This window comes from Abramis brama (genome assembly GCF_963993115.1).
Source record: "Abramis brama genome assembly, chromosome: 5".
In the NCBI taxonomy this organism is placed as follows: domain Eukaryota; kingdom Metazoa; phylum Chordata; class Actinopteri; order Cypriniformes; family Leuciscidae; genus Abramis; species Abramis brama.
In genome coordinates this window covers 14,291,143-14,306,826 of record NC_139967.1, presented here as the reverse complement: position 1 = coordinate 14,306,826, position 15,684 = coordinate 14,291,143, and the positions used below count along the sequence as shown (strand labels likewise).

At 39.3% G+C, this 15,684-nt stretch overlaps 2 protein-coding genes and 1 long non-coding RNA gene across 4 annotated transcripts; 1 reads left to right on the top strand and 2 right to left on the bottom strand.

The window, feature by feature from the left end:
* Positions 1-104: 104 nt before the first annotated feature.
* Positions 105-7,232, bottom strand: gja2 (gap junction protein, alpha 2). Its single transcript, XM_084115837.1, has 2 exons — positions 7,072-7,232; positions 105-3,854 (listed from the first exon to the last, which is right to left on the bottom strand). The coding sequence occupies exon 2, from the start codon at positions 3,835-3,837 to the stop codon at positions 2,779-2,781; it is 1,059 nt and encodes a 352-aa protein (XP_083971963.1). The 5' UTR covers positions 3,838-3,854; positions 7,072-7,232; the 3' UTR covers positions 105-2,778.
* A 692-nt stretch (positions 7,233-7,924) lies between these two features.
* Positions 7,925-13,328, bottom strand: gjb1a (gap junction protein beta 1a). 2 transcript variants are annotated; one of them, XM_084115193.1, is made up of 2 exons: positions 11,795-11,837; positions 7,925-9,719 (listed from the first exon to the last, which is right to left on the bottom strand). In XM_084115193.1, exons 1-2 carry the CDS (start codon positions 11,820-11,822, stop codon positions 8,983-8,985), a joined length of 765 nt encoding a protein of 254 aa, XP_083971319.1. In that variant the 5' UTR covers positions 11,823-11,837; the 3' UTR covers positions 7,925-8,982. The 2 variants fall into 2 exon arrangements, with proteins under 2 accessions (XP_083971319.1, XP_083971318.1); XM_084115192.1 differs by lacking the exon at positions 11,795-11,837 and adding an exon at positions 13,189-13,328 and having other exon boundaries at positions 7,930-9,719.
* Positions 13,329-13,911: 583 nt separating this feature from the next.
* LOC311083934 lies at positions 13,912-15,324 on the top strand. Its single transcript, XR_014606389.1, has 3 exons — positions 13,912-14,295; positions 14,480-14,762; positions 14,859-15,324. It is a non-coding gene; the product is annotated as an uncharacterized lncRNA (long non-coding RNA).
* The last annotated feature ends 360 nt before the right edge of the window (positions 15,325-15,684 follow it).

The following is a 15,684-nucleotide window of genomic DNA, read 5'->3' as shown; positions in this document are numbered from 1 at the left end:
CCAATCGGTGCTCCTTCCCGTCCGTCTGCTAGACCTGTATCAGGTTTCAAACCGGACACTCATGCTTATACAGAGTGTCTCTGGGCACTCATTTCATCTTTCTAAGAATAGTCTTCAGTGTTTATTTAAGAAGTGAACACACACATAGCAACTTTGCTTTATATCAATCATGTTTACATGCTGAGAATGTGTGGACACTACATTCATAAAGTGCTGGTTCTCTGGCTAAAAAGATTTAAACAGGCCATAGACACATTGAAGACTCTGTAAACACCATGGTAAAAAAAAAGAAAAAAGACCTGAAGTCTGAATGATGTAACTGTTGTAAGCTTCTGACGTGTAAAATGTGATTATTGTTGCCAATGAAAGAATATAAATAAATCAGTTTTCCTCCGTAGTCTGTCTAAACCCCCCACCCCTCCAAAAAACCTCACAAAATTCAGACATTCACATTTTACCCGTAAGTCTCCTAAGTATTTTATTGCTGGTACATGTAAAGCAATTCTGAATCATTCTAAAGTATCATACCTATGGAAGATCATTTCTGCCACATAAGAAAACAAATCATGCTTTGGTAAATCATAATTATGACAAAAATTGCTCTCTGCTCTCAAATTTGCAGTCTCTTGTTTGGAGACTTTTACCTAACATATCTACTATTAAACACATTTCTTACCGATGAAACTTATTTAAACTTCATATGAAATGTATGACAAATGTGTGTAATATTGCTTGTCGGAGAATGTGTTAACAGCAGTATAAACTGACGGCCATATCTATGGACTTTTAAGGTAATCGGCTAACCAAGCTAGTTCTTTTTATTGTTGCCATTTTATTAAATTTGAATATCCGAATGTTAGTGAGAAGAAGAAAAATAAAAAACATATCCAGCAGCATATGCAATGGACATCAGTTATGCTCATCTTTGGTAGCTCTTTTGAAGGCATCTTGAGTAAAGCAGCTCTATAATTAATGAAGCACATGCAAAAGACCCGGACTGGAGGTGATCGGACCTGTTTCATAGAATAATGAAATTTGTTGCGCAAAATCCCCTTCTTCTTATTCTATAAATTATTCTATTTATATGTTAACTCAAACTCTCCCGCCATCTAGCTTTAAAATTAATGAGGACTCCATGAATCACATGACCATAAACAATAAAAATACTTCTTTGAAGTGACCATGGCATGTAGCCTACCCTTTGCTAACGAACTTGTGGAAGGGCCTTTCAAGAGTTCACACTTGTATATAATTAAATGATGTTTTTTTTAACAAAGTCCGGGAGGAGCACGTTCAGATAATTAAAGGCGGGGGTAGGCTACACGGTGCGATTTTTGCTGTTTTTACGAGCTCGCAGAGTATCTTTTTCACTCGGGAGAAATCGAGTGGAATCGGTGATGCTCGCATGGTCGCGGCTCCCAGCGTGTGAGAGGAATTATGATGTAAAGTTTTTATGTTGAAAGGAATGGCTACTGTTCTCTGCTTTACAACAAATCATTTGCACACACATTTCTGTCATTTTTTTCTATCTGAAGCTTTGCCTGCATGCAACATTGACGGTCTCTGTGTTTAGCGCGAAAGCTCACGTGATTGCTGCCGGCTCGGGATAAAATTCGTGAAGGACAGTCGTGCCGTGTACCAGCTGCTTTGACGCGATTATCAGTTAAACTGACTCGCAACGTGTGCAATATCTCACGACCTCCCGAGTGTCCGAACCTGGGGTGCGTTTCCCGAAAGCATCGTTAGCCAACTATGGTCGCAAGTTCCCTCGTTACCAATAGAGTTCAATGGACATTGCGATGCTTTCGGGAAACGCACCCCTGGTCCGAACTCGCACCATGTACGCCCGCCTTAACACAAGTGGAGAGTACTCAGCAATCAGTGGTAAGAGGTATATATACACACTCAGCAGTCTCACCTCAATCCATTGACGGTTTTGCAGCATCCCCCCACCACCCCTTCTCCATGCTTCTAGTCCTAAACACTTACATATGGGGGGAGTACTCTGGGTTCGGGCCGAACTCCGAGCTCGGAGCCCTCCCACCGGACAGCATGCCAAATACGCCAAATACGCATTAAGCATTAAACTTTACCCCCTCAAATTGTATGTAAGTGTGAACTCGTGAAATAGAGTAAAGGTGATGCGTATTTGGCGTGCTGCTCCGAGCTCGGATTTTGGCCCGAACCCAGAGAGCTCCCCCCATCCCAGGTTGGGATAGGAATAATTAGAAGTGAGGAGATGGTGTGGTGGAGGGATGCTGGAAAACTGTCATAGAACCTCTTATCTCATTAATTGAGATATACCTCTTATCTCATTAATTGAGTTGATTCTCTGAATGTGAACCCTCCTGTGAAGGGTTTTAGATTAGTATGTCACCCTACTTGGTATGTCATCATTTCAACTTTTATCTCATAATTATGACTTAGTATTTCATAAATTCAACTTTTTATCTCATAATTATGTCCAAATTATAATTGACCAAAAGCATGATTTTTTTCTTATGAGGCAGAAATGGGTTCCATATGACTCAGTCCATTATTCAATCATCAATCTGTTCAATCGATGATCAAGTGATTGCAATGTTCCCACAAAATGAATTCAAGTAAAGCATCACACCAATTTACATTCAGACTCCCTGATTCTGATGTCACTCTAAATGACACTTTTGTAAATGAATCTCATCACGCTCATCAGTGCCGGTGAGCGAGAGAGGGAATCTCTTGTGTGTTCAGAACGGAAGAGCCCGGAAACAGTGATGGAGTCTCGTTTCCTTCTGGTTAGATTTTGAGGTCATCCATCCTGGTCTTGTTGCTGCTGTAGCGACTTGAATGGCTGGGCCTGCGCTGCTGGCTCGCTGGTGATCCGGGGACAGAATTCGCCGCTTTACTGGTCTTGACATCCGCTGCGTCAGGTTTTCCGCTGCGCTCTACAGCCATGTTCTCTCGGTTTTGCTTGCAAACAGAGCGGCTGCCATGCTGTGGGAAGGTTCCATCGGGTTCTGAGAGGTTGAAGTGCGGCTCAGCGGGAAAGGGAGCCGGAGGAGGAGCGTGAGCTGGAAAATATGGGTAGTTTGGCACAAACTGAACCATCTCACTGGGTGCTTTAGATTCAGTGTCGCAGACAGAATGAGCGCGCCGGTAACGGAGGCCCTGTCGGCACTTGGTGAAACCCAGGTGATACATCTCCACCAGGTTGAGCAGCAGAGAGACACAGGCCACGGCCAGCATGAACACGATGAAGATGGTTTTCTCCGTAGGTCGTGAGATGTAGCAGTTGACGGTGTTAGGGCAGGGCCATCTGTTGCAGGTGTACAGTGGCTTGAGATCGAATCCATACAGGAAGTACTGTGCCACAATGAAGCCCACCTCAAACAGTGTTTTGAAGATGATGTTGAAGACATACGTGCGTAGCAAGACTCCCTGCAGGCGGATCTTCCCCTGTTCATCACGTATAGGACCTTTTCCATCTTTGGAGCTTAAAAGTGCCTGTTTGTCTGCCCCGCTGTCCTCACTGTGTTTATGTTTCTGCTCCATGCGCACCAGGTGCAGGATGTGGCCTAGGTAGATCAGTGTCGGAGTGGAGACGAAGATGATCTGAAGCACCCAGAATCGTATGTGAGAGATCGGGAAGGTTATATCATAACATACATTCTGACAACCAGGTTGTTTGGTGTCACAGGTGAAACCGGACTGCTCATCACCCCAAACCTTCTCTGCGGCAGCTCCGAGCACCAGTATACGGAAGATGAAGAGTACGGTGAGCCAGACTTTGCCCACCACTGTGGAGTGTTCCTGGGCGCTTTCCAAAAGCTTCCCAAGACTGTTCCAATCTCCCATTACTGTTTCGTGCCCACCTGCAAAAACATACAAATATATTGGGATGCATCAATAGCAATTCAAATTATGAATTAGCCAATAATCGTTTTTTATGGCCAATAATCAATAAAAGATAGATATGAAAATTCTTTTGTATTTTGTTTGAATGATAATTTTAATGAATAATTCTGTCAATACCGATACATCCCTACAAAAATACTCTGACATATCTTAGCGTTTTGAATTTCAGTCCAATACAGATCCATCATGTATTAAAGGAATAGTTCACCCAAAAATGAAAACTCTATCATCATTTACTCACCCTCAAGTTCTTCCAAACCTGTACGAGTGTCTTTCTTCTGTTGAACACAGAAGAAGATATTTTGAAGAATGTTAGTAACCAGACAGTTGAGTTCAACAGAAGAAAGAAATACAGATTTGGAACAACTTGACCCTTTCACACACACACACACACACACACACACGCATGCACGCACGCACTTATTTAAGTAGGGACATTCCATAGACTTGTATTGTTTTTGCATCTTGTTAAAGATACTATAACCTAACCCTAACAGAAATCTTTCTGTATTTAAAAAAAATAATAAAACAAAACAAAACATAAAACATTATTTACTTTATACTGTTTTTACAAATGAGTCCCCAAGAGGTTTTTTAGCAGATTTGGCTCACACAAAAGTTTACAAATTTGTCCTTAAAATATGATTAATTTGTTACACACACATGCATATATACCAAGTAATCTGGTTAAGTATGTACACACACACATATACAGTAGTAGAGTGGGGTTTTGAAGGTTCTTTGTCATATATATTGTCATATGCCCTGACTGGCATGTCTTCATGCTTGAGCATGACCTGAAACAGGTGGACATGCTCGACCCCTATACACACACACACACACACACACACGCACACACACACACACACACACAAAACACAACACACAACACACACACACACTTATTTAAATAGGGACATTCCGTAGAATTGTATTGTTTTTGCATCTTGTTAAAATACTATAACCTAACCCTAACATAAATCTTTCTGCATTTAAAAAAAAAAAAAAAAAAAACATTATTTACTTTATAGCCTACTGTTTTTAGAAATGAGTCCCCAAGAGAAGGTTTTAGCAGATTTGGCTCACACAAAATTTTACAAATTTGTCCCTAAAATATAATTAATTTGTTACATTACACACAAGTAATCTGGTTAAGTATATACACACACACATATACAGTAGTAGAGGGGGGTTTTGAAGGTTCTTTGTCATATATATTGTCATATGCCCTGAGGTTTGACTGGCATGTCTTCATGCTTGAGCATGACCTGAAACAGGTGGACATGCTCGACCCCTATACACACACACACACACATGGATCTTCTAACACTTCATCCTTTCTGTATTCCATACTGTCTGTGTATTGATTCCGTTTAACTAAACATTAAATTGTCTTAACTCAAGGCTTTTCAAACATTTTAAAGCTATGGACCTCCAAATAGGATGATGGCCTTGCGAAGGGGCCCCCCTCCTAAATTATAAAGGTAGGTATATATGTCCGTGTATACTGTAAAAAATGAAGACATTATAAATATATGTCTGGAATATTTTCTGGAAAATATCTAATTAGTAATATTTGTAACATTTACATATTTTTGTTTCTTATCTGTCAATAGAACAAAATAATTAGTGATTAATCTCATGATTTTTTTACCTGTTTTTAAAAAGCAGAATTAAATGGTGATTGGTTACATTCAGTCATATGTCACATCTCTCCACCATGCCCATGATCTCCACTAGAGGGCACTCCTCCCGACTCCCTTGCTTTCCCACATGAACTTCAACTCCCATAACCCATTGCCTGTACTCATTTTTGTTTGGTCACTACCACCTGTGTCTCATTATCTGGTTAAACTCTGCCCATATATGCCTGGTGTTTTCACTCATTCAGTGAACTGCAAAGTCTTGTATGTTCAATGTGACACTGCAATTCTGAGCCCTTGTATCCTGGTTTTCCGTGTCCATGTAAACAGCTCAGATAGTCTTCTGTTACGGACTACTCTGAGACTTGGATGAAGATCCAAATGCAGCTTTTTTTGGGCTATCCAGAATCCAGATCACATCCATGTGAAAGGCAATTGGTCAAAACACCATGCAGACAACCCAGACAAACAACACCAGAGCAGAAAACACAGGCAAACAGGGAAATCCAGCACAAAAAATATGGCAGAAGATCAAAACTAAGACTCTGGAACATTATATAGATCATGCATAGCAGCTGAGCGGCTCTAATTTTACTGTGGGTGTCATGTAGGATGAACGCAACATTCACTCTGTACCCGCCACGCCAGAGTCTCCAGCCGTAATGGCCGCCACGCCAGAGCTTCTTCACGTCATGGCAGCCATGCCATGTTTCCGGCTGTCATGAACGCTGCACCTGAAGCTACCAAGGCAGTCCCTATAGGCATTTGAGACTGGCTTCCAGTTTGGCATACACACCGCTGATGGCGGTGCGAGCAGTTGGCATTTCTGTGGTGGTAGCAAGTCAGGGGTCAATTGTACTGCCTGTTACGGCGATGGCCATTCTGTGTCTGGGCCGTGTACACTTCTCCAGAGGCGGCGGAACCTGATTCAATTTTGTGCGAGGCGGCAGCATCTGCCCTTGAACTTCCTGTTTGCTTCTACATTTCTAATGTAATACACTTCTAATGATAAAATGCTAAAATATGGATTTTTTCCATTTTATATGAATCTAACTACTGAGTTAATTTAGTTCACACACACACACACACACACACACACACACACACAAATTCTCTGAAGAACAGGTTCTCAAATACACGCTAAATACAAAGTATTTCAAAACCAATATACACATCCTTCCTCAGATAATAACTCGACATACTGTGATTAGTCATTGACGAATATACACACACGTCATATATGAATTAATCACATTAGTCATAATACTAAATATAGGACCCCTTTTGCGTCCCAAAACCTGAAGGGTCTGACAATCATTTGTGCCACTAAGCCATCCTCTTTACATATAGAGACAAAGACTGATTCATGCTGTTAAATGAAAGGAATAAAAAACTGTGAATACAATCTGAACCTGAAAGGATATTAAATTGATTTTTCATTCTGACAGATGATGTTCCTGTGCTGTCAGTCTCTATGTGTGTATAAGGTAGAGTATGTGAAAGTTGTTTAGTTTTATTGTGTGAAACTTACCTTTCTTAAATGTCCAGAGTTAGAATAATCCCCTCACACACAAACACAGTGCTGCACGTCTTCTGTCATACACACACTTTCTTCTGTATTCCAGCACTGGCTCAAACAGTAAGAGAAGACTGACCCATACAAATACACTGTATATGTGTGCATGTATGTGTGTGTGTGCGTTAGGGTTAATTTTGGCAGGGAACACAATCCCTAGGGAGAATTTTGAAGAGTGTACCACCTGCCTTGTTTCTCAAAGCCTTTCTGGTGAGTGACAGCTGTCAGGCCCAATGGCTGAGCTCACAGTTGAACGGATGCATTCCTCCCTTTGAGGGAAATTAACTAAAACATATTATTATTATTTTTGTCTTTTTATTTTCATTTCTACCTTTTTAAAGTGTGTTTAGCACCAAACAGAGATCAAGTAGTTAGAGGTAGACAAAAAAACAAGGCTGTGTGTCTCAGATTGTAGCTATTTTGAATGTAGGATATGTGGTATGACAGATGACAGGGAATATTTTACATTCCCTATAAGCCCAGGTAAAATCTGGATTGGCTGGTGACAGAAGACCCAGGGCTCATTTTCATAAAGGGCGTCAACAGGTTTATGAAATATTTCAATATTTGCTGACCTCCTTAGCAAATGTAGGTCAGTCCAAATTAATAATAAGCATTTTAACAACAGATTATTAAAACAAATGTCCTGCCCATTTATAATGTAAAAAGTATCATCATTATGTTCCGAGAGGCTGACCTTGATATTGTAGATAAAGCATTACAGTCACTGTGGTTTCTATGGAGAGTTGGTCTTTTGGAACTGTAGCGCCCCCTAGAGTACAAGTAAAACAAAAATAAATCTCAAAGTTATGAGTAGGCTTCTTGTGCAATTAAGAGACTATTAAACATTTTTGACACAAAATCATAATGAATCTGAATTGCTATAAACTGTGTGTAGATGTTTGTAGGCATATGATATAGCAGTTATTGACCTAGCCTACATGAAGCACACATTTATGTAAGTGGAAAATGAATAGCAGAAAATTGTATTTTATTATAAATTAGCTTTCTACTGCAGTGGTTCTCATCCTTTTTGACTCCAAGATCACCATTGTCCAATACAATATTCAATCCAATGTAAACTGATTGTAGGCTACTTCTGTTGTCAGGCATAACAATAATAAAAAAGCTAAAATAAAAATGAGGTGTGTTTATTTTTAGCATTAACAATTAAGATTATGGGAATATACCTACATTTAAATCAGTTTAAGACTTATTGGTAAAACCCACTGATCTACAGGATAATGAAGTAGCTACAACTGATGAATTAATAGAAACATTTTGAACTGTTTTTGTTACAAACACTTTTGACATTTGCAATAAATCTCAATGTATGAAATCTAATCTTTGTCATCAGGCAGAGATTCCATCACAAATAAATTAAGATTTTCTTTAATTGTAGTATTTTTAGCTACAATATAACATTTTTATACAGCAGTGTAAATTTATTTAAACAATGTTCTAAAAATGTTCGGAGTAATATCATGTATGCCTACATATTTTAAAAAGTATTTCCCCAGTTTCACAGACAAGGCTTAAGCCTAGTCCCAGACTAAAATGTTTGAGCTGTTTTAACCGAAAGCTACTAGCACTGACATATCTTAAAAAAATGTCAGTGCCACTGTTTTGTCTCAAGATGCACACAGTGATGTTTTTTCTAAGGCACGTTTATAAAAGCTTCATAAATTTCCTAATTGAACTAAGAACTTATCTTGGCTTAATCAAAACCCTGTCTGTGAAACTGGACCATTGAGTTATAAAATAAATAAAAAAACATCATCAATGAGGTGAGGATATTATTAGGCCTCATTAACATTAAGTGTTTGAGTGAAATATTTAGCTTTCAGGATGACTAGACGAGCACTTCTAAAAGGAAAACAATTTCTGAGAGATCCAGGCTCCCACTGCAGAGTCCTTGGAGTTATTGAGATGGCGACTTGTTGCCCTAGCAACAAGAAATATGATTTCTGCGATGTTGAGTAGGATGCAGATGCCGGACACCGCAAGCATAAATATAGTAAACACCGTTTTCTCTGTTGGCCGGGACACAAAGCAATCGACTATGTTTGGGCACGGGTACGAATCACACTTTACCAGCCGGAACATCTTGTAGCCTGGGTAAATCATGTAGAAGAGATACATAAACGCAGATTCGAATAACACACGGAACAGCAGGCTAATCATATATGTCCACCAAAGGCCACCAGTAATCTTCATCTTTTGAGTCTTTATCTGCTCTAAGTCCTTCGGACTGGTGCGGCCAGCTTGGCGATACAACTTTTTGTCGATATGCCGACGATGTGCAATGTGCATGGCAACCAGCAGGGCGGGGGTAGAGACCATGATGAGCTGCAGCGCCCACAGTCGGATGTGAGAGATGGGAAAGAAGTGGTCGTAGCACACGCTGTTGCAGCCAGGCTGCTGGGTGTTGCAGATAAAATGCGCTTTCTCGTCGCCCCACACGCTCTCCGCCGCCACCACCAGAACCATGATACGGAAAATGAAGAGAACAGACAGCCAAATCCGCCCAATGCCTGTGGAATGCCGGTTCACGCCGCTGATCACGGCATAAAAAGACGCCCAGTTCATTTTTGGTTCCAGATCTGCAAAACAGAAAACTCCACTCTTAGAAAACTCTCTATTTTTGAAGGATCATGTGACACTAGAGTAGCTAATGGCTGCTACATGAAAATCTATACATACAATATAATTTAAAATAGAAAACCCATAGAACATTATTACATCACAGTCTTGATTTAAGCCTTTTTATTACCACACAATAACCATAAGACCAGGGGCGGAGCTAGGGGGTGGCCAGGGGTGGCCGTGGCCACCCTTGGTCTAAGCTTGGCCACCCCTTTGGCCACCCCTCTCACAACTGCTGTTTCTGTCCCTTTTTTTTTATTGACAAAAATCGCGTTTTTTAAAACGCTGAACCGTCTCTTTAAGACCACAAAAAACGTGAGACTTTTCAGACGCACACTCCAACTTCACCTCAGCGCCAGGCGCAAGCCAAACGAGTGCGGAAATGTGCAAGTGTCGAATGAGCTTCAGCAGAACATCAGACAGTGATATACACATAGTAAATATAGAGTCAATCTTTCTCAACTGGTGGGTTGCAAGACCGTTTTGAGTAAGTCGAATAGTGTGCAGTCAGCAACAAACGTAAATCTCTTTTTTTCTGATGCTACTTTTATTTTAGAAAATGTGTGTGAAAGCTTGTGACACTTCTGTCAGATGCTGAGAAAAGCGCATTGTCCTTATTCAGTTGGCTATCTTCGGTAAGATGAGATGTTGTCAGGCCAAATGTCAGTAAAACTAACGAACTTTCCTGTCATACGGCTGTAAGTTGTAGGCCTACTGTGCTTGCGGTACGCACATCACGCGCAAATGCAGCGTGCTGTAGTCGTAGTTCTGTCGTCAATTAACTCATGCTACTCTATATAAGAATCAAAACGGCGATTAAAGCGGTCAAAACTGCATGCATCTATTTGTTATACATGTGTCACATGTGCCTGGATTAAAATATTCTGCTATGTGAGATCACAAATGGATATGTAATGTTTTAATGTCCAAATAAATGTGAGCACTGTGCGATAGGCATTCATTTTGCGTTAATTTGTAAAGGACAAACAAAAATGGATAATTTTTAAATCCATAAAATAACTTAATTTTACATTCTTGCAACATTACATTATGAAAAACATAACATTTTACATTATGTGCTGTTGACTTCCGCCTTGCTCACATTCTTGCACATGGGGATTCAAAAGAGAACTTTTGTTTTCCTTTTTAATTTAGGTATGATAGAACTGTTGCAATTATTTATTTTGACAACTAATATAGAAAGTTAAATTTTTTTTGACAAACTCAGAATTGGTTGAAGAGTTCATTGATTATATAAAACGTATTGAAGGTTGAATAATATTTGGACTACAGTTTATCTGCATGTTATCTCATCCATGAAGATGCAACAATGTAGAACAAGCTATTAGAGATTTTGAGAACCAGAACCAAGCTAACTGAGCAAGTTGAACTTTAGCTATAGTGTGTGCCCTTTTATTACTATTTAATTAATTTTAATATGAGGTGGTGGGTAATAAAAAAAAAAAAATCACTCATGTATTCCATGATTCCTAATTCACTACTATCTCAATTACAATTAAGTACAAAATAACTTTATTCAGTTGTGTAGGCACTAAAACAGTCCAATACATTATAGTCAAAATATTTTTTATGATAAAATAATTAAGATTTCTGTGCCACCCCAGACTGGTTGCTGGCCCTTGCCTGGCCACCCCTATGAAAAAATCCTGGCTCCGCCACTGCATAAGACATCATAATATGTAACACATAATGACCATGTCTGACTCAAATCTAAAAATATATATCTGAAACATTGCATAACACAATAATAAAAATGTAATTCACTCTGAGACCAGAGCTAACAATGAACTTGTTCTGTACAGGCTGGTACTTGCACAAAGTGATTTTTCATGACTACCTACCTACCTAAAGAACCTCACTGACTGAAACCCATTTAGATGTCACAAGTAAAGCAAATGCAAAGAGAAAAATACAACTACATCTACAGGAGAAAACAGCAGCAGACCACCCATGTTCTGACAGACAGAGAAAGTAAATGAGAGAAAGAGATTTATGCAGTATTCAGCATTACCAGACTCCGCAGGTGGTGTTAGTGGCATGGGCAAAGCCCGTTCAGAGGGGTTCTGAGACCCGCCGTGTCTCCGGTGTGTGTGTATGCCTGTGTCTATATGTGTGTACTTCTGTCAGATGGAGTGTCTCCGGCTTGCAGCCACCATTTATGAAGGAACGGACACCCATGTGACCGGCGAACTCAGAGCCAATGTCATTCTCCCATCACACAATGAAAGCGTGGGTTCAGTCACAGAACAAGAGTGTGTGCTTTGATGTGTGTGTTTGTGTGATATGGGTCACCGGGTATCTTACATCTTGTACTTTTGCCTTTCTGCCTCATAGATTTATGTAATAGCTATTTTAAGCTTTATATATTAATATTATATGCACTATTATAGGCAAAATCTTTTTTGATTTTAGTAAACTTAATTTTCTATGTCTATCCAATTCATTTGTCCAATGTATTTGAGTTTGGGTGTAATTAAAACTCAAAAAAGCCCATGCAAAAAAAGAAAAAGAAAAAAAGGAACACAATTTAATGATTTAAGATTATTTACAGTGTTACCTCACAGGACCATTTTTTTAAACAAATTTAAGCACACTCAATATGAACTCAAATTTTATGTGTGAGTTCAGAATTGGTTACAGGTAAGTTTAGGAATTAGAAATATGCCAATAGTTTGGTTTGCAAACACCCTGAATCAATAATATGTATCCGTGTGAAAATTCATAAAAATGATGATGTCATAGTGCAGGACATCCATTCATATCATGTAATTTTATGTTTTAATTCATGCTTTTACATTATTGATGAATATAATTTTAATATTTAATAGAATATAATTTAGTATATAATAATAAATATTAGTATTCATACTATACAAATTATTGAATATAAAGTGCTGTCTAAAAATGATAAAATATTATAAAAGTCTTACATATCTCAATCAATGCATTTACGTTTTTTTTAAATTCCTTACACTTTTTTTTTTTCTCTGCTAGGAAAGTGTTGATTGTGGTTTTATTATTGTTTTAGTGAAATACAAAGATTGATGTCATCACAAAGATACAGAATCCTACAAGTACATCAGAAATCCACTAAAGAGTCTCAAGATGCAGTGTAACATCTTACTTCAAATAGCCTAGAGATTTATAGTTTCCCAGAGTGATGTTATGAAACAATATATTTTCTGATATTATTATGTGTAGTATTCCATGAACAGGGAGTGTTGTAAACTTTCTAAATTAAATATAGAGGGGAGTTTCACACAGCTGAATTCACTGGTTTGGGTTTGGTAGTTGGTTGATTATTGAGTTTCTGGAGTGAACATGGTTGGTAGTTGATTATGACAAAGGTTTAATTGGTAGGTTTAGTACTGTGTTTGATATAGTTGATATTTGGCTGATGTTTACCTGCGGTTGGTGTGGTCCCTGAGCAGAAGAAGAGGTTGAAGTCGCACAGGAAAGGGTTGATGTTTCCCTAGTGCGGATTATGGCGCAGTACCGGAGCTTTGCATTGCTAATCACTCGTGTCACGCTGTTACTCACCCCACTACAAACATCTCCACACAAAAGATGCTTGTGCTGCCGGTCCTTAACCATTCAGATCAGATCCGAGGCATACACCCACCAGCAGAAACTGTGACGCAAATTATGTACAAACGCACATTTACACATGAACATACACCAACTCACATACACAAGCATGTAGGCTACATAGCAATTCTTTCACACACATTCAATAATTTAAAGCCGCGAACAAAAGTTTAACGTTTAAACGCACACCAAGTCTGTGTCTACAAAAAGATGTATACTTGTACAACAGAACTGTTTTTAGATAGACCTAAATGTATTATATTAAATCACTCCAATCACAGTCACAACAGCAATTTCAAAAGAAAAGATAAAATTAATCCAAATTGTTCCTTACTGTCTATTAAAAGCAGCATTTATTAAAGGGAAATTTCATCAAAAATATAAATAAGCACCAAACATTAAGTTGTTTTTTTGTATTTTTACAGTTTTTTCAAATTGCTAACACACTAAAATGACATGCACAGCACACTTATTTAAACTGACACACAGAGAGCAAAACCTCTTCTCAAGGCTCCAAAAGTCTAAACACATTTTCTGCTTTACACACATTTTGCAATTCAAAATGGCACTTTTTAAATGCACTGAACACGGTTCTCTACATAAGACACAACAATCTGACATAAAGTCACATGTTTGCCATTTCAAAACACTGCCATTCAAAATACATGAGCTATTTGGCCAATACATGTGGCACCTGGCCAATCACAAAACAACAATGGAAGATGCTGCAGAGAGAGGAAGAGGAAGCTGGTAGAGGAGTTCATGGCCAAAGAAGACAACAACTTTAAAATAAATTCAGAGCAACATTAGTTGATCATATCATCAACCATGGGCTGACAATGCGAGAGGCTGGACAAAGAGCGCAGCCCAATTTGAGCCATTTTACTGTCGCCGGTGTCATCCGGACATTTAGACTGAGTACAGGTATGTAACCAAAATTTCATGTAGTACACATGTAGTACACCCTATATCATAGTGTATCAGTTGGGTGACATCTGTTTACTTCATGAATGTCTGATGTCATACACTAACTGTTTCCTGTACAATGTACTCTACTATGGGGAAAATATCTGCATTGTCCAAACCCTATATTTTTGTTTTTCTAAAGGACTGAGAGACGCAACCATGGTGGAGGAAGGGGCCAAATGTTCACCGGGATACAGGAAGCTGGCATTGTAAACTTGGTTTTGGAAAATAATGAAACCAGATTACGAGAAATTCAAAGCCATATCATCCAAGACAACACCATATTCAACAACATTCAACGAGTCAGTCTGTCCACATTGGCTCGCATTCTCAAGCGAAACCAAATCAGAATGAAACAGCTTTATAAGGTGCCGTTTGAGAGAAACTCTCAAAGAAACAAAGAGGTCAGACGAGCATATGTGAATGTAAGAACAATATTGACTGCAGTACACTACACGCAGCATTGTTTCCCAGTGTACTGGATAACACCATATTGACTGATTTTTGTTCTTTGTTTTCAGGGAGTACTGGAAATGGATGTTCATGCAATCCCACATGAGTTCATCTTTATAGATGAGGCTGGGTTTAACCTAGCAAAGACCAGAAGAAGGGGGAGAAACGTCATTGGCCACAGAGCCATTATAGATGTTCCTGGCCAACGTGGTGGGAACATCACAATGTGCGCTGCCATGGTGTCCTCCACCGTCATGCCAACCTTGGACCATACAACACAGCCCATATTCTCACATTTCTGGACAGAGTCCACAACATTCTCATAACACCAGAGCGTATGAATGATGCAGACCATCAAAGAAACCGATACGTTGTAGCATGGGACAATGTGTGCTTTCATCGTGTAGCCCCAGTCCAAAACTGGTTTGCTGACCACCCACCATTTCTCGTGCAGTACCTCCCACCATACTCACCATTTCTGAACCCATTTTCATTTAAGAACCCCAAGAGTTCTTTTCGGCATTGCAGTGGAAGGTATATGACCGGCAGCCCTTTGTGCGCATGCCTCTTGTGCAGGCTATGGAAGAGGCATGTGATGAGATTGATGTGGGTGCGATTCAGGGATGGATAAGGCACTCACTCAAGGTGCTTCTTCCCTTGATGTCTGTCAAGGGAAGATATTGCCTGTGATGTGGATAAGGCGTTGTGGCCAGATCCAGCTGTGGGGCAAGATTTTTTCAAAAAGATTTTCTTTTTCAGTGTACTGTTTTTTGTGAACATATTTGTGTTCAGTCCAATGTAAACTGGTAATATGAATGAAGTGTGTTCCATTTCGTGCAAAAGTTTGATTTTGATCGTGCTATAGTTTTGGCTGCATTGCTTCATTTTGCAGGA

Coding starts and splice junctions, on each gene's coding strand:
- gja2 (XM_084115837.1), bottom strand. CDS start 3,837: ATGGGAGATTGGAACAGTCTTGGGAAGCTTTTGGAAAGCGCCCAGGAA.
- gjb1a (XM_084115193.1), bottom strand. CDS start 11,822: ATGCCACTAACACCACCTGCGGAGTCTG. Junction 9,720..11,794: donor AACACCACCTGCGGAGTCTG/GTAATGCTGAAT, acceptor TCTGTTTTGCAG/ATCTGGAACCAAAAATGAAC.